General features: G+C 38.3%; 1 protein-coding gene across 5 annotated transcripts in view; it reads left to right on the forward strand.

The window, feature by feature from the left end:
- ARHGAP10 (Rho GTPase activating protein 10) overlaps window positions 1-18,407 on the forward strand; it is a 331,593-nt gene that overhangs the window by 272,797 nt on the left and 40,389 nt on the right. For all 5 annotated transcript variants that reach the window (XM_047091518.1, XM_047091519.1, XM_047091522.1 and 2 more), the window contains one exon: window positions 3,769-3,919. In XM_047091518.1, the coding sequence (XP_046947474.1) occupies window positions 3,769-3,919 (151 nt within the window). The remainder of the gene's footprint in view (window positions 1-3,768; window positions 3,920-18,407) is intronic.

Genomic DNA, 18,407 nt, shown 5'->3' on the forward strand with positions numbered 1-18,407 from the left:
ATTCTATTTTGTTTGTTTTTTAAACTAGCAGTAGGGGCTCTGGAATCAGAACTGAGAGCAAAGATACCAACTCTGCCATTTTCAAACTGGACATTTGGATTAATTGTTTAATCTTTGAGCTTTTATCATTTGAGCTTATATCACATGTTCATGTGGGGAACAATGCTTCCCTCAAAAGTTGTGAGAATATTAAACAGAAAGAAAGCCTACTACCTAGTACGTGCTTTTAAATGTTAAATGTATTTAATGAAAGACGAAGTGATTTAAATCTCAGATTTCAGTGCTGAAGTGCAGAAATGAATACACAAAATAATTTTGTGATTCTAGCTGACTTGGGAATTTGATAAGGGGCTCTATTTGTTTCTTCCCTTTCACCCCCACTGCTTGATGAGCTTCTTCCATAAAACATTTTAGAATCATGTGTTTAGAATAACTAAACAGTGGATTTGAGGAATATTCAAGACTTTAAAGAATTAGTGCCCTCTCAAAACAGTGGTTGAGCAGAGTAATGAAGGTCTAAATCCATTTTTATTATCACATGTGATCATATTACAAATACCAGTAGCTCCCATTTATTTCTAGTTATGATGAGTCAAGTGCTGTACTAAACAGTTTATAAACATTTTCTCATTTAATGTCTGTAATAACATGAGATCTAGGTGTTATGGCCCTCATTACACATGTTTTAAGGAGTAGTCTATACATTTATAGCTGGGAAGACTTAAAAGCCAGGATAGTGCCTTCTCAAGTGAGCAAAGGTGCCTTGGTACCACCAAATTCAGATGACAGGATAACTCTTCGAAATGTTAATACAATGTGGAGTTTGTTGAGGAAGTGGTCAGTATTTAGCATCTTTGAAATATTTTGCTCTAATTATGACTTGAGCGGGTCCAAGGAATCGATTGTGTGTGTTCAGTGCCAGTTTTTCTGAGATAATATTTCTGGTGTTTTGATTTTGACTGGTCCGTCCAACACAAGTATAAAATGCTGTGGAATGTTTGTCTGAATAGGTATTTCTCAGCCTTGGCTCCAGAGAAGAATCACCTGGAAGCTTTAAAATGCAGATCAAAGAAAAGCAAATAAACCTGAAGCCCAGTCCCCATTCCCAGATAGAATTTTTCCCGAGTTTCATTCAGATATAATGGACATAGAAAATTTGTATTAGTTTGAGGTGTACAGTATAATGGTTTGATACATGTATGTATTGTGAAATGATTACCACACAATCAGTTTGCTTAATGCCCGTCACCTCACATACATTTAGCTGGAAGAAGTTTGTACCTTTTGACTGCTTTCATCCATTTGCCCCCTACTCCCATCCCCCTGCCTCTGGCAGCCACCAATCTGTTCTAACCTATTAGTTAGGTTTTTTTTTTTTTTTTAATTTTTTTTTTTTTCAACGTTTATTTATTTTTGGGACAGAGAGAGACAGAGCATGAACAGGGGACGGGCAGAGAGAGAGGGAGACACAGAATCGGAAACAGGCTCCAGGCTCTGAGCCATCAGCCCAGAGCCTGACGCGGGGCTCGAACTCACGGACCGCGAGATCGTGACCTGGCTGAAGTCGGACGCTTAACCGACTGCGCCACCCAGGCGCCCCTAGTTAGGTTTTTTAAAATTCCTCATGTAAGTTAGATCGTGAAGCATTGGTGTTTCTCTGTCTGATTTCACTTAGCATAATGCCCTCCATGTCCATCATGTTGTCACATGTGGCAAGATTTCCTTGTGTTTTTTTTATGGCTAAATAATATTCTCTCAGATATTCTGATATAAACCATGTCATAAGTATTCTGGAGGCTTGCAGAATTCCATACTTAGCCCTGGGATGTCTCAGATCTTTCCCCTGAGAGCATTGGAGTTGCACTCTCAGGTCCTGCCTTGCTTGGTGGCTTGCAGTATGGCTCTGAATGCTTGAGCCGCTCCCCACAACTCCCCCCTACCCCCCACGCTCCTACCCATCTTGTTATCCTGAGGTGTGTGTGGAGGGAACAACAGTCATCGGGGTGGGTCTTAGAGGAAGGTCTGTTCAGAAGATTATCAGCTATGCAGAATCAGTTCTGGGATGTAACTTTCCCATTGTTTATTTAGGCTTTGGGTGTATTGGCTCTGTGTATTGTTTGGTTTCCTATTCCAGTACTGTCCCAGAGGCATTTCCCATATTTGTAAAGATCAAACATAGGTAAGAAGCTATTCCAACAGTTGGCCACACACGGGCTGTTTTCTTTCAATGGAAGTAAGTTTTCCCAACTTCTCTCCTTCACATTGTCATATGCTTCTCAACCTAACTTCTCTCCTGTTCCCACCACTCCACAACCTTCCTTAATTTGAGTAGTGACAGATGGTAATAAATCCAGCTGTGAACAGTAGTTTAGACAGCAGAGGATTTTTTAAGGCAGATAAGTAGTTTGCTATTTGCTGGAGTGCCCTATTGGAACACAGAGTCTGTGGAAATATGGTGTTAGCAGGTTGCCAGTTGGAGCACTAAATTAAATTTTCACTAGCAAATATTTGTCCACAGTAATTTAAATCATTTTGTATCCCATTTACGCATGAGGGGGCAGTATGGTACTATATAAAGCAAATGCTCTGTTGAAATTGTCTATTTTTATTGGTATATAATAGTTTTTAGGTGAGAACTTTTAGACTCTGCGATCGTAACTCTGACATGGTAGTTAGTTGTTAAATGTGATATGCATATGTGATCCCCTCACTCGTATACACGGGTCACATGCCTTTTTTATTTAAATGCATAAATAATCATTTCCTTGCAGCAGTGGGGCTTTCCCACAGTGCCTTTTTTATTGTGAGTTTTATATTTATGTTTTGTTTAATGGTAGCAAGCTTTCTTCCTGTTTCCTGCTTTCACTTGGGGAGCATCAGGCCTCTTGGAGATGCAGTGTCTATTAGGTTGATGTGTCTAAATATTTTATTTTATGACTTCATTGAAGGCTGAAGGGTCTCCAGTGTTGTTGGGGACAGGAAACCTCTGAACTCAGGTCTTGGCAGCTGTGGAAGGTCTATTATAAATTACCTCTGCATGATATGCTTCCCTTTATGGGACAGATTGCTTTTCTCAAAAAAAAAAATCGTTAAGCAAAGAAGCAGCACATTTTAATTAATGTTATTATTGCTGATATATGAGTGACACTGTAGATTATCAAGGTGCTAATATTCTAGGTTTCATAAATGGAAGGGAAATTATTAAGGGAAGTTGGAGGGCAGTAATTGATAAAATCTATAAAGTATTTTATGAAAAATGTACATGGGAATCTGAAAGGTAATTTCATAAGCATAAGCTATTTTTAAATGTGTAAAAAATATTTACAGTCATACGTTTCTGTTTATGTAGCTGAAAAAAAATTGAGACCAGCATTTGGCATAAACATAACCCTGTATGAAACTAAATGGGATATTTACTTTTAATGTTTTATCCTGGCTACTTTCTTTGTGGGTGAATAGCTGTGGTATTGTCTATACCTGGTAAAGTTAATTATACATATTTAGTTTTGGAATGAATTTATTTTGAAATATAATGATTGGACATTGCTTTTACTTAATTTTAACTAGAAATTGTATTTTGAAATCTTCTGTTAAGAAAATAAATGAAAGACTTACGACCTGTACCCACGATTTGAAGGAATGGATTTTTGGCTCCAGCCTGTTTTGGATGAGCTCCAAATCAAATGTTGCTTGATACTGGTTTACTATTGCAACACACAGGTTTCTGTTCATGGGAAACAATTAATGTCCTTTATGCTTCGATGGCAGATTTTTAGGACCCCGCCCGATGTGACATTCCTGGAGCCAGTCTCCCTGTCAACATCACCCCCAAATGCTCCACCAAGGCAATCGAAGAGACAAGGCCAGAGGACGAAGAGACCCGTGGCTGTGTATAATCTTTGTCTGGAGCTGGAAGATGGTAAGATGTTGATTCTATTTTTCTGCTTGACAGCATGTTGAGAGTATGGCATATCATATGTCCTCAGGGAAGGCCATTCTTTTCCTTCCTTTGTGTTTTAATTTCTTTTCACCTTAAGATAATTTTTTGAGATTAACAAGGAGGGTAAATTAGCCTTCTTGTCAGAGAGAAAATGCGAGTTTCAGGTTTGTGTTTGTTATTTGTTATGCATGTTTCTTTTTTTATTTTTAAAAGACAGCTTAAATTTCTTTTTTTGGGAAACTTGTGTGACCTCCTGTGAGGTTACATAACTCTGAGACAAATGGAAGAGGAACTAAAATTAAAGCAGATCTTTTGAGAGGAGCTGATAGTCTAATGTTAAATACATCTAGATTAAAGGCATAGTTTTCTATTGCACTGAAGCTTAGGGCTTCTGCATCTTATTTGGCCCACGTTTTCTTGCAAGGCTGGTGCCTCATCGTACAGTAGGCGTGGCGAAGTGACCTGCCTTCAGGGGTCAGGCCCAGTGAACTAAGGTGCAGTGGGACTCTGGCAGATGGAAGTTCTACTGTCCTGTCCTGTCCTGGCTAACATGTTCCAGTTACTTGTTGTCACGTGGCCACATTGTCTCAGTATCGTCAGATTGCCTAGTTTTTTAAAGAAAGCTTGGAAATTTGAATTTTATGCACTGATCTCTACAAAACAAGACCGTGTGCCATGTAGAAATTACTGACTGCCGATTTGTAATCATGTGGTTATTGGCATGGAGGGGTAAGGTGATTCTGACTAAGAGCCTCTAGTTCAGCAGGCATGTCTGAAACTGTGACTCTTTGGTTGTGGGACCTTTTGAGGACATTTCCTGAATTCGTAATTAATCTTCGTTCTTCTTTTTGTTATAACCTTTTTTTCTTTTTTGTTTCTTTCATTTATTATCCTTGCAAGCTACTGAAGTTATATTGGTTTGGAAGTATGAGGTGATTGTCAGAAGGAGGAAGGGAATGAAGACAGAAATAAATGCAGTACCTTTCATCGTAAGGAGCTATATAGTCAAATGTCCAGGTAGCTAATATGGAAAGATCCATGCAAGCAAGTGACAACTGATTAGGAAGTCTCTGCAGGAAGCCTCAGAATGCTTCCTGTAATAACACGGTGGGGGGGCTAACGTGTGCCGGTATTCTTTCACATCGTTTAAGATGGGCATCATATGATACAACTATTAGTTTTACAATCAGATCCTTATTTTCCAGAGGAAGGGCATGAATCCTTAAAATCAACCTATAATTTCGGAGCTTCCTTTTAAGACCTTAGTTTCAACTTCTGATCCTACCTAACTTTTTTTTGTTCTCTTTTTTTCTCACTCTCACTCTTTCTCAACGGAGTTGCTAATAAGGAGTAAAACTGACTGGTTTGAATTGAACCTTTTCTTGTATCTCACTTGTCCTCTGGTGGAAGTGTTAATAAATAGTGAAGGAGGCAAATGTTGGGAAGTAGGAAGAGAAAAAGAAGTCATGGAGATGTAGAATAAAATCTGCATTGGCTCACTGGCCCTTGAGCAAAACCAAATTGGCTGTATTTCATAAAGGAAATGACCAGAGTGTCTGTTTGTCTTAGAATCACATCTACTTTTTTGGTATTTTAAGGAATTGAATCATAATATCCAATCAGTATACATGGTGACTGATCTTTTGACCATTGTGTTGGAAAGTGATTATTAATGGGTAAGAAGTTGCTGAAGTGGTGCTTGGTACATCTTTTATGGGAATGCTCACGATGGCATATAATCATAGCTTTCCTAGATTTTAGGTCATATAATGATTCTTAATTATTTGATTATAAGGGAAAAAAGATTGTGAAATATTCAATTCCTTTAGTCTGTTTTTATGTTCATTATTTATATGGTGTTTTATTCTACGTTTTGTATTTTATAACTTTACATTAATCTGTCTTGATTGTAGCCTTGGAATTTGTTGTTGTTGCAAATTGTCAGAATCAGGAAAGTCCATGATTTTGTCACAGAGTAATTTTATTTTATCTAGAGGTCATAAGATAAAGCAATTAAAAACTATAAGTTATTTCCTTCCCCCCCCCCCAATTATTTGTAGGTAAGCTTTAGTGAAACTCAGGTTGTGTGAAAAAGAATTATTTCAGAGAGAACAGAGTAGGGTCTACATATTATATTTTCCAAAAAAGGCAGGGTGGTGGGGATAAATGAAGAGAAGAGCTTCTGAAAGGAAGCATACAGGGGAAGCATACTAAAAAACTGTGTTACTGACTATACTTAGCATATTGAAAAACTCTGCCCCCTCCCCCCCAAAAAAAATCTGTTGTCCCTAGTACTTAAATGTTTTTTTTTTTTCAGTAGCCTGAGTTCTATAATTGTCAACTTGAAGGTTTCAAAAAGTTTAATCTTCTTAATATTTTTTCTCATTGGTGGTAGTAGAGTCAATTTCCTATGTTTCACTAGGTCTGGTGAAGATATGCATTACAGTCAACTTTGATGGATTATTCCCAGTTTTGTAGCTTAGATGAATGTGATAGAGATTTTTAAATGTAGATGTGTCCTTCTCCCATTGATGCAGTGTAGTATAAATTAATCTTGACTTAATGAAATATAGGACAAATAGTTATTGTTTAAATTTAGGTGGATTATCTGTCAAGATCCAAGGTGCTAGATTAGATGATCGGAGATTTTCTTCAGCCTTATGATTTGGTCACAGACTTGGTATTTGAGTTAAGTGTTTGTAATATGTTATTTTTTCTTCTACATTGAGTAGGGTATGAAACTAAGTGATGTACCAAATAGCCAACCCTGGAAAACAGTCAGAATTGGCTTCAATTTAACATCAGGCAGATCAAAAAGTCATTATTAACAAAGAGTCAGCAAGCCTATTACATGAGCTGAAGCAGGATAGGCCTGGAAGCAGAGAATCCAAGCTGGCGTAAAATGAGAGAGAAACCCTCTGCTATTAGACATGAATTTTATTATGATATATTCAACCCCGCTCCCATCCCAATTGAGAGGTGACCAGTTTAATTAAAGACGCCTAGTGTCTTTACTTTGTTAAAGACTTTAATTGGCTTTGGCACATTTATCCATATTATATACACAGTGCTCGTTATTTTTCTTTGTAATATATGATTAAATGATATTAAACTTATTTGCGAAAGACTTTAAAATTCTAGTTAGTTGCTTAAGGATCTTTGTTGATGATTAATACGAACTGAAATGGATATACTATCTGGCTAGATTTCTTTAAATAGAGCAGCTATTAAATCTTTACAAAGTCCTTATCTTTATTTGGTAGAAGCCATATTGTTCATTTTTATATAGCATTTAATAATCTCATGAACTTCAAAGTTGAGAAGTTTGGCTGGGTCTGTTGTGAAATAGAAAAATATGAGGTATGCTGGAAAGTGCTAAAAAGATAACTAAAAATCAGAGGTTTGCTTTCATTCTCAAATGATCCTTCTGTGTTTTTATTTTCTTAGAATTCATAATAAAGTAACTCCAGACAAATTTATAATGTATGTTCATTTTCTCCTCATTCCATATTTATGTTCTTTACTACCTCTTATGTAAAGAGACACCTTTTTTGTTGTTGTAATTCTCCCAAGTACAGGGGAAGTTCATGAGGCTATATGAGATACATTCTTTGTTATTCTCATTCAAGGCCAAAGAAAAATTTTAAAAGAGATTTGGGGAGTGGGAGACAAGATGGTGGTCATCTAAATTTTGACCAAGCTCTTTCTTTATGCTAGTTCTAATTTTAAACAGAATGAGGCATTCATAGGACTAGTTTTTATTTGTATCTTCTTGAGTAGTTAGGTATTCTGTTGCCCATCTTCTTTTGTACATGATCTAGCAGTTTATTTGTTTAGGCAACTTAAAAAATATGATTTATAGCAAGTTGAAAACAGAATCATCTTGCAAGCCAGTTGGCAAGATTTAATATTATTATAGAGTAGGTCTTACTTGGGTATCGTTGGGTTGGCACTCTCACACTTGGATCCTGGATGTGCTAACTGCAGCACATTTTGTTGAACATGTGTTATTGTAGTCCTACAGTGTGACAAGGATGGAGAGCCTTATAAGCATAAAGTGAAAATGTAACTGTTAAAAGGGAGATAGATAAACAACGAAGCATGATCGTTTCCCTTCTGTTCTAAGGAGGAACATACTGTGATACGGATCAGTCTCTAAAATCAGAGTAGCATAAATAAGTTGTATGTAGATGTCCTTTCAGCCAAAATGACACCCAGGTAGATTTTTAAATGATTACCTAACATTTAAATGTCCCATATCAATGAGAGTGATGCTGAGAGCCACCTTTGGTATTTGGAAAGAATCTTGTTGAATAATGAATGAGGCATAAGCAAGAGAATAGAAAGCTAAAAAGGAGGCTCTTGGAAGGTCTTTTGAAATGTAGATTTTTAATCCTAAAGTATGGAATGCCCCTGGCAGTTTGGAGATTTTCTGCCTCTATCATTAATTAGTGATTTTTCTCATACTAGAGACTAAAATCAGAATTCTGTGTATCTATTGAAGAGTTTTTATAAACTCTGCATCATGTTTACACATGGTTTCTATTTCAAGGCGTCGATATTCTACTCTCCTTCTGTCACTATACAGTAAAATAATGAGACAGCATGGTAGCAAGTGCCCAGTGCTGGGCTGTCGGCCTTATGGGCCCTGAGGAAGGCAACCCCAGGGCTGCGGTAGGTGGGAAAGGTGTCATGGTTTCCTTGAGCGGAGCCATTTTGGCAGTTGGTTGGGGCATGATTTCAGGTGAGGAAACTAGCTTGAATGAAGGCCTGGCAGCAATGGTGAGTAAGAATAAGGCAGGAGGGTAAAGAAGAGGCCAGCTTGATCAGACGGGGGCAGGGTTGAAGAGTAGTGACCAGTGAACCCAATGAGATGTTGCCAAACCAGGGGAGGTCAGCCTAAGGAATGATGGTTAGAAGTCTGGTCTGAGGACTTTGTATTCTGATTCTACTCAGATAGCTTACCCTCTGTAAATCTATCGTATTAACTACAAAATAGTAGTTATAATGTGTGCTACTGAGGATGGTTGAGAAGGTTTAGGTGGTTAATATGCTTAATATAGTGTCTGGTATATAGTAAACAGTCAAATCCTAGCTTCTGCTATTCAATATTATTATTAAAGACAGAGAAACGTGCCTTATATATAGAATGATAAGAGAAGTTACTGTTTTTCAGCAAGGGAGAGTTGTCACATGGAAAATAATATTAAAGGAAGTTTAATCTGACTTAAATCTGTCTGTAAGAATCAGAAAGGCCATGGTAAAGGCTGGTTAAGTAGTTTAGGTTTAGGTTGGTATGGTGTTGAACCAGCACTAGGAATAGAAGATAAATCTGGGACAGGTGTTAAAGCAAACTGTTGGGACTTCTTAACTGACTCGATATGGAGAATGAAAGCAGATAATCAAAACGATGTCTTCAGCCACATTTTAATATTTAGACCACCTTTTCATCAAAAGGAAGGAAATACCTCATTTTGTTAGCATCTTCAATACGTAGTGCAATATGTAACCGCTTTGGAAAATAGGTTTAATAAAAATAGTGTACAATGTATTAGTGTAAATAGTATATATGGAAAGTCAGTGGAAAGAGGAAAATATTAAATAGTACTAAATGGTATGTCTTCTTAGAGAAAGAATAGTCCGTCTCATAACCGTGAGCCGTGGAGAGCTCATTTCTTTTCCCCTATTTACCGCACAGACCTATATCCACATTCGCTCACGTGCTGGGAAGGTAAAGGTTGCGAGGCAACCACCAAACTAAAAGACGATCATTTCAGTAGAAGTCAAGGGTGGATAGCAGACAGTCATGGCAGCTCTGTACTCTCAAATCTCAGTTCCCAAGAGAGCGTCTTTAGAAATTGCCTTCATGAAAACATGCTTTTATCAGTGAGTTGTAACTGCCCTGTCATCCCCACAATGTAAGAAGAACCACTGTAAAACCATTGTTGATGGGAATTTTCAGTGACATTCTACATCTATTGACATTTTCTTGTAGACATAAGCTGATCAGCTTGACACAGAATTATAACCAACCCTAAGTAACTGGGCACAAACAGATCTTTGGCTCAAGCTTGGCGATCTTCCCTTGATTCTTATCATTTTTTTGGCATGACACTTCATGGGTGGATGCTGGATAATAACTTCCTGAGTGCCAAGGCCCCTTGCCATTTCTTCGGGGCAATGTTATGATTCCCTGACATGGAATTACTGTATTGTGAAGTTAAATCTAAGACCAGGCTTGAATCAGTGACAGTATATGTAGACAGATTATTTCTTAACTCACTGTTACAATGATGAGATCAATGGGATGGAAAAGGCAGCCAGAAATTTCAGGGCTGTAATTGAGTTGTGGCGTACCCATAAATCATGCAAGCTGCCTCCCCTGCATTGGCGTCTCCCCAGAAGCCTCCCAGAAGCTCAGCCCCCCTAATGTCAGCGACAAAGCACACGGCAACTTCTTATATGACTTCCTATATAATCTTAACTATGCTTCTGTGTGGGATGAACATTTCCCCCTTTCTCTGGAGGGAAAAGGCTTATTTAACGCCTTCAAAAAAATACATAGCTGCTTCTGTGGTGAAAATAAGTTCATGGCAGGTAACTAGAATTTATAGAAGAGAGAAAAATTCTTTAAAGCTTGTCTCCCTGTGGTGTGGGTTTTTTCTTCACTTCTAATAGCTTTTATTTTAATTTCTAGTTCTGAATTCAAGCAGCTGTCATTCTCTTTATAGCCCTTTTTGAAACTCCTACAGCGTAGGAGGTAGCTGGGCTGTCTAAGAAACATCTTTTCAAACCAACCAAAGTATTGTTTATCCTGAATGAAATAGAATTTTTAAGGCTGTCAAGAGTGAGTGATTTGAAGCGTTTTCTTTGATAGCCAGGAAGATGAGCAGAAATCTTAAAGAGGGGAAGGTATTATCTCAATGTGGCCAATTCCAGGTAACTTCTCTTACCCAGAAAAAACTCTTTTGAACCATGATAAAAATTACCACTAAGTGAGGGTGTTGTCTACAATTAATATAACAAAACAAACCTGTGGCAGCTCATTTTTACTTACTGAATTCTTACCAGCTGTTGATGAAAAAGAATGAGATTGAGTCAATAATGGAGAATACTCCTGTAACTAGTCCCCTCTAGTTGCCCTCTGTGAACTCTGGGTAGCAACTTTGCAGCTTGGTTCCCTCTGAGGGCTCATTCCGCTTTCCATGGCATTGCTGTGTACCCTCCGAGCAGTATCTGGAAGTTGAATGTTACTCTTGGATGAAAAGAATTCTTCAAACCTATTAAAATGAATTATCAGGCTGACGTTTTGCAGATACTAGTATTCTCTAAAGTCAGCAGCATGGGGTGCCTGGGTGACTCGGTTGAGCGTCTGACTCTTGATTTTTGCTCAGGTCATGATCCCAGGGTCGTGGGATCGAGCCCCACGTCAGGCTCTGTGCCAAGTGTGGAGTCTGCTTGAGATTGACTCTCTCCCTCTGCCTCTCTCTCTCCCCCACTTGCACGTATATTGTCTCCCTCTCTCTCTCTCTCAAAAAAAAAAAATTAAAATCAGCAGCATGATTTTTTGGGCTTCAAATGTGATTATGGTCATGATTTTATTTTTCTCTTTGGGTCAGAATAGAATAATATTAAGTCTTTACTCAGTTATTTGACAGGTATATTCTTTTTCTTAAAAATTTTAATAGTTAATGCAATAACAGGATACAGAATTTGGAGGGTTGATAATGGTGATCAGTGATATATACCATACTATATGCCAGACACTGTTTTTAGCAATGTTCGTTAGATATAGATAATCCTCATAACCATCTGAGAGGTAGTATTATGATCATCCCTATTTTATGGTTCAGGAAACTGAGGCCCAGAGATCAGTAAGTCACCTGTCTCACAGCTGGCCAGTGACAATGCCAGGATTGAACCCAGGCAGTGCAATCCCACAGCCTGGCCCCTTTTCCACGCTGCTAGTGTGCTGAACACAAGTGCTGCAGTGACATCTACTCTTCCCTGGAGTCCGTAGACATGGCCTGTTTGCCTCTGAGTCTTTCAGAGATGCTCTGCATTTCAAACAGTATGTCAGTTTATTCTTTTTTAATGTTAGGAATGATTCTTAGTTTTTTCATTGTAAGAAAGTACTGGAATCAGAATAATGGTCTTACTGAAGGAGATGCAGGTGAAGAGAGAGCCAGAGATGTGTATGGTTGTAAACCTGGGGCACAATGCACGGTGACAGAAATGGACCCTCCAAGAGAAAAGGGGGTGCTCATTTTTCTGGGAGGGGGAGAGGGAGGAGCAGTCATTTTATTTCAGTGACATGTTTGTTTTCATGTGGTTTATGCAACCATTTACCAAAATGGACAATTGCCTGCTCTTGCGTTAGCTGTAATGCAGATCTCTCAGGTACCTGGTGCTTCAGTGGGTTGTTAGAGATGTGTAAAGGGGATGCAATCAGCAATTTGATGCTGCCTGAATATATTGGATTTTGCTGGTATTTTTTTCCCTCTTTGTTCTTCCTTTTATTAAAAAAATTACAACAATAGGTAATAGGTTCCTTGGTTTGAAACCAAAAAAAGTATACAATGATGTAGTGACAAGTGTCCGCTCCACCCTGTCAGCTCGTTCCCCTCACCAGGCTGTACCTGCACAGGGCATCTGCAATCACTGACGGTACTGGCTTGAGACATATGGAAGTACCATCTTTGGGTTCCAAAGTTATCTAATATCAGCAATTTCAAAAAATTTTTTTTTCATTAAGTCAAAAGTACTAAAGCATCAGGAATTTCATGTAGTTCAACCTACAGTTTCTTAAATCATTTCAGAGTTGAGATCCAAATTGGATTGCTGACCACCGTTAGTAGGATCACGCCATGTGAAATTGCTGTTTGTGTGCATCAGAAATGATTGCAGAGCAGTGGTTTCACATGGTTAACCTGTCGTTTCTCGCCCATCCTTCCAGAATCCGTTATGTATTTAGAAGCAGATATGAATATATTCTTACCTTCTTCACCCAACAGCTAGTTGTACCGAATTAAAAAAAAATTATAATGTACTCGTTGGTTTTCATGTTTCTACAGGGAGCTTTCCTTCCCCCTTTTCACTGCTGTATAGTATTCTATGTGTTCTGTTGTACAGATGTATTCCTAAGAGGGCCCTGTGTTCTATAGCCCAACTCAAGTATATGGTGGAAGCCCCTTACTAACCACACACACTTCCAGCCTTCAGATGATAGTAAAAATGTTTTCCCAGAAATCATACACATGGGGCAGTGCCTGGGTGGCTCAGTTGGTTAGGTGGCTGACTGTGGCTCGGGTCGTGAGCTCATGGTTCATGAGTTCAAGCCCCACGTTGGGTTCTATGCTGATAGCTCAGAACTTGGAGCCTGCTCTGGATTCTGTGTCTTCCCTGCTCGTGCGCTCGCTCTCTCTCTCTCTCTCTCTCTCTCTCTCTCTCAAAAATAAACATTAAAAAAATTTATTAAAAAAGATAATACACATGGTATGCTTTCAAGTGAATAAAAGCAAGCTGTAAACAGAAATTTCAGAATAATCTCACTTCTAGAGGAAAAATTGTGTAAGTACATGTATAAGCATAGAAATAAATCTGGAAGCATATTAATCAGTTATGACAGTGGTTATACTTACAGGATGAGAGTCATGGTTTTCTTCTTTATACATACCTGTAATTCTTTTTCCTATATTACTGGTTACTTGTCATACACACATACATATTACTTGTCATACACAAATATTGTTATACATATTTGTACATATTACTTTTATGCACCATATTGTTATACACACATATGCATATAAACACATGAATATACATATATATCACATAAGTATATACCACATAAATATATAAATATCTATGTGTTGAAGTCACAGAAGTTTCAGCTTAACACTGATGCAAGCTGTGCTCGGTATTTAGTGTGCTAAGTGTAAGTTTAAGATTTGAAGTGGAAAGAATGAAGCAGATTCCCTAGCAAGAAGCGTATGCTGTTGTTCCTATGCCATTGTTCCGGCAAGAGCTGACTTGGACAGAATTCACTGGTGCCACTGTGAGAATGGAGGGCTCTTGCTGCTTAGTGGTTTCCCATTTGATTTAATATATTTCACCTTCTACCTGGGCTGCTGTCTCAGAGCCACATTGTCCTAGCATCTTGGGGATCGCTATCACTGGAAAGACTTAGGTAGCAAAGAGTTGTATTGACTGGTAGAATTGTTTGTGGTGAAGTTTGGATTTAAAGTAACCTGGATTTAGGGACGCCTCGGTGGCTCAATTTGTTAAGCCACCTACTTCAGCTCAGGTCATGATCTCAACGGTTTGTGAGTTCAAGCCCTGCATCGGGCTCTGTGCTGACAGCTCGGAGCCTGAGCCTGTTTCATATTCTGTGTCTCCCTCTCTCTTTGCCCCTCCCCTACTTGCATCTGTCTCACTCTCTCAAAAAAAAAAAAAAAAACATTAAAAAAAATTAAGTAAGCTGGATTTAAATCCGTGTGCTTTCTCTCTTTTATGATCATGGCAAATTCGCCCCCAAGCCTCACAAGTTTGGGGCAATAAAATTTCACGTGATTTTTTTTTTTTTTGCCAAGAATATATGAGTTAAGAGTTGTAAACCACCCACTGTTTTGTAAATACTCAAGAATTTGAGCTTATTTGTTGAGGGCTTCATGTATGAAGTAGAGGGCTTCAAATATATTTTCATATACAGTATACTTTGAAAGAAAATGTAACTCAGTCTTTTATTTTTGTCAAGCATAATGCCTAGGCATATTGGTTTCTAGTGTCTTAATTTGGCCTTTGATGATAATTAACATTCCTTAGGTGAGGCAGCTGGCAGGGGAGGAAGACAGGTAAATAGCCAGGAGTCCAGCAGCCCTCATTGTCTCAGCTGGACTGGAGTTTGTGTTCTGAGCAGTGATGTAAATTTCCTGAGCTGTCAAAGTGTCAGGCTTCCTCAGAAGTTTATGGAAGACAGTTTGATTCAGTATCTGATTACTTTTTGGTTCCTAAGGATAATAGTACATGGTTGTTATATTTTTTGTTTGTTTATGTAGGCAGAAATCTGAGTCTGTAAATAATACCTCAGGACTGTGATGATGTTGTAAAAATGCTCTCTGCTTTACAGAGTAAAGCAATTTGCTTTGACTTCTATTGACATTGCAACTGAACCGGTCTTATTCACTTTATAATTGAATTGCTACAGACTTCCATCGACCTTTGCAAGTGGTAGAGGTGGTTCCTGGAGTTGTAACCTAATGCCTATTAGCTGCTGCTATAACGTTATAATGGGGTCTTATGTTTTATGTCATGTGATATTAACACAGCTGATTCCCTCATGAGCTTCTCCTGGCATACACATTTGGTGTATCTTAGCTGTGTGGTAGATTTGGGGGGCAATCATCATACTTCATTTTTTAAATCTTTGGGCAACAGAAAATAAAATTTGCTGTATAATTTTATGGCTACTTCATTACATCTTTTTATGCCTTAATGTGATGCATTAATTTAGAGTTCAGGAGTTGCCTTTTCCCTCTTATGTAATCTTTTTGGGAGATGCATATCTGTATATAGTTTTGTTTTGTTTTGCTTTTGGGATTGAGAGTAGGAGGTTATTCTGTTGAGATAACCTTTCCTAGACACAGTTTCAGATAAAGAAATTGTATTACCCAAGTGATTTCTTCTCATTTAGCCACTGACTGTCATTAATCTGCATGTTATTTAGCTTCATTAAGGTTCCCATTATCGTTTGTTTTGTTGGACGAGGGCAAAATGAAATGAGAGGAATTGGGACATCTTGCCCCCTACCCAGCATGACATTGCTTTAACTTGTAGCAGAACTGAGAATTTGGGTAAGTGGGACTTGAGGAACCTTTCCTTCCACTTGGCAGTTATAACCTGTCTCAGTGCACCTCCCACTGCTGAGAAACACAATTAGCTTTCTTTCCTTAATGGGCATTTGGCACGGTTAATTTCTTAGGCCTCCTCCCCCTTTTTCCCTAATGTAAGACTTAGGGCAGATTTTCTGATCAAAGAACCTAAACTTTACCAACAGTAATCATTTACCACTTTCCACTCTATGGATGGTTAAGAAGAATTGCCTTTGAAAGGTAGGGGTGGATTTGCTCTTTTTAAAAAGAATATCCAATTACATTAGCATTTTGAAAAGTTCAGTTTTAAAGTCAAACTTTGAGTTTCCTAACCTATCTCTATTATTCTAATTAGTTTAAGAAAGGAGCTGTGTGTGTGTGTGTGTGTGTGTGTCTATTTTTCCAGTTAAGGAAAGCTAATGTATAAGATAATATGATGTAATTATTCTGGGTATCTTGCCACCCTGATGTCTGCAGATCAATAATTCTGGGAATGCTAGTGCTAAGGACAAGGTGCAAAAACAAAAAAAACACTGGATGAAACTGAAAATCCTGCCTTTGGAGCAGTAATGTAAGAGTGAACCACTCTGGAAGTCACACTCCTTACTCAGAGCTGGAACTGTTGGATTTTTCACTGTCTGCAGTGATTTCACCCAGTGGTCTGAGAGCAAGTAGACATAATGATGTACTTCTAAGACTTGGATAGAAAATGTGAGGGGCGCCTGGGTGGCGCAGTCGGTTAAGCGTCCGACTTCAGCCAGGTCACGATCTCGCGGTCCGTGAGTTCGAGCCCCGCGTCAGGCTCTGGGCTGATGCCTCAGAGCCTGGAGCCTGTTTCCAATTCTGTGTCTCCTTCTCTCTCTGCCCCTCCCCCATTCATGCTCTGTCTCTCTCTGTCCCAAAAATAAAAAAAAAAAAAGTTGAAAATGTGAGGCCGTGGACAACTAGATTGTCTTGGCTGTCTTTATTAAAAGTAGAATTCTATCCTAGATGGGTCATTATCCTGATCCAGTATGCAATTCTAGGACGTCTTATTTCTCATGAGTCAAGTAGTATAGTTTGAACCTGTGTTTAACACTTTTCAGAGAACAGCTCTGCTTAATGCATGCTAACTGTTCCCCTGCACTGAATCATTAATGAATTCTTTGATTGCTCTTGGCCTTAAAATTCCATTGTTGGTCCCCCTTCCATCTATTATGTTGGTTTTATGAAAATCGGTGGAAAATGTTTCCCTTCTACTGTTTCTTATATCTGAAGCTTCTCACCAGCTCCTGGACTTATTTAGCTTTATTTATACAAGTCACTTCCATATTTTTTGTTCAGCGTTAGGTTTTATTTACAATGCCAAGTCTAACAGCATACTGACCTGAGGGGAGGGAAAACAAATTTAGGCTTATTCTAATTTACACCAGTCAGGGCAGCATTAGAATCTGTTTTTTGACATGGTGAAATATAGCAACTCAGACTATTTTAATGAAGTAGGAATTATGTCAGAAAATACTGGAAATAGATTTGGGAGTACTGTATTTGATACAGGGCATCCCTCTCCTTTTCAGTACACTTTACGTCCTGTGTAACATTAGGAGGAAAGATGTCTGTGGCTCAAAAGGGATTTTATTGATGTCATAATATCTGCCACATGTTGGAAACTAGGGCGGCGTGACTATGTCCCTGCTTCGTTCAAAGGTTGTGTTTTGAACAGGCTTATATAAGTTAGCAAAACAAACAAACGAAACTTCCTACTGCAGCATTTGTAATTCCCTTCCACTTGCAGCCTTGTCCCAACAGCTTAGTTCCCAAAGCTGTTGTCTGTCTGCGTCTGTGACAGATGTTTATTCTTGAGGATATCTTTTCTCTCTTTGCCACCTGCTCAGCCCTCCTCAGCATCGGTCATAAAGCCTGAATGTTTGGTTCTTAAGTCTTCCTTGGGTACAGTGTCATTAGAGAAGAGACACCAATTGGGAAAAGATGTCAAAATACTCTAAGCAAGACCATACTGGTTATTTATTACTGGGCAGCCCTATTTTAAAAGATAGAAAATAAAGAATGGCAAGAAAATGGATCCAGGCCCAAGAGAAGGATATTAACTACAGCAGCTTTGTTCACCCCCTTCCTCTGAAAGAGTCCACCTAATTTTGATTAAAGTCACCCTCAAAAGTGTAATAGATCATGTTTAGTCATGAGTCTTATTTCTCTGTACTTAGGATGAGTTTTTATTTGTCTAGTCACATTTTCTCATTGATTTCCACTGTGACTTTGGAGATTTTTTTTCCCCCCAGAAAGTCTTAATGCCAATAACTAATGACAATAATAGTTAAGAATATTAGCTTTTTACTTTTTGGTATACCTTGTTTACATTAATTATAATATATAAGTGAGCCTTGTTGAATCAGTGCAGTATAATAAAGAAAATACAACAAATATATTTCGGTAAATTTTAGTTTTATTGAGAGTTTACCCAAACTAAATTTAGTTTGACCGTTTAAACAGTCATGACTGTTGACTATCACTATTTTGGAAAAACGTCTATTTAAAATCGGCATAAAAGTATTGTGAACCTTTTTTGTTTCCCAGTAAACATTTTAGAGCTATAA

This window comes from Lynx rufus, unplaced genomic scaffold (genome assembly GCF_022079265.1).
Source record: "Lynx rufus isolate CCGP_SWC_20201006 ecotype Redwood Valley unplaced genomic scaffold, mLynRuf1.p SCAF_3, whole genome shotgun sequence".
Classification (NCBI taxonomy): Eukaryota; Metazoa; Chordata; class Mammalia; order Carnivora; family Felidae; genus Lynx; species Lynx rufus.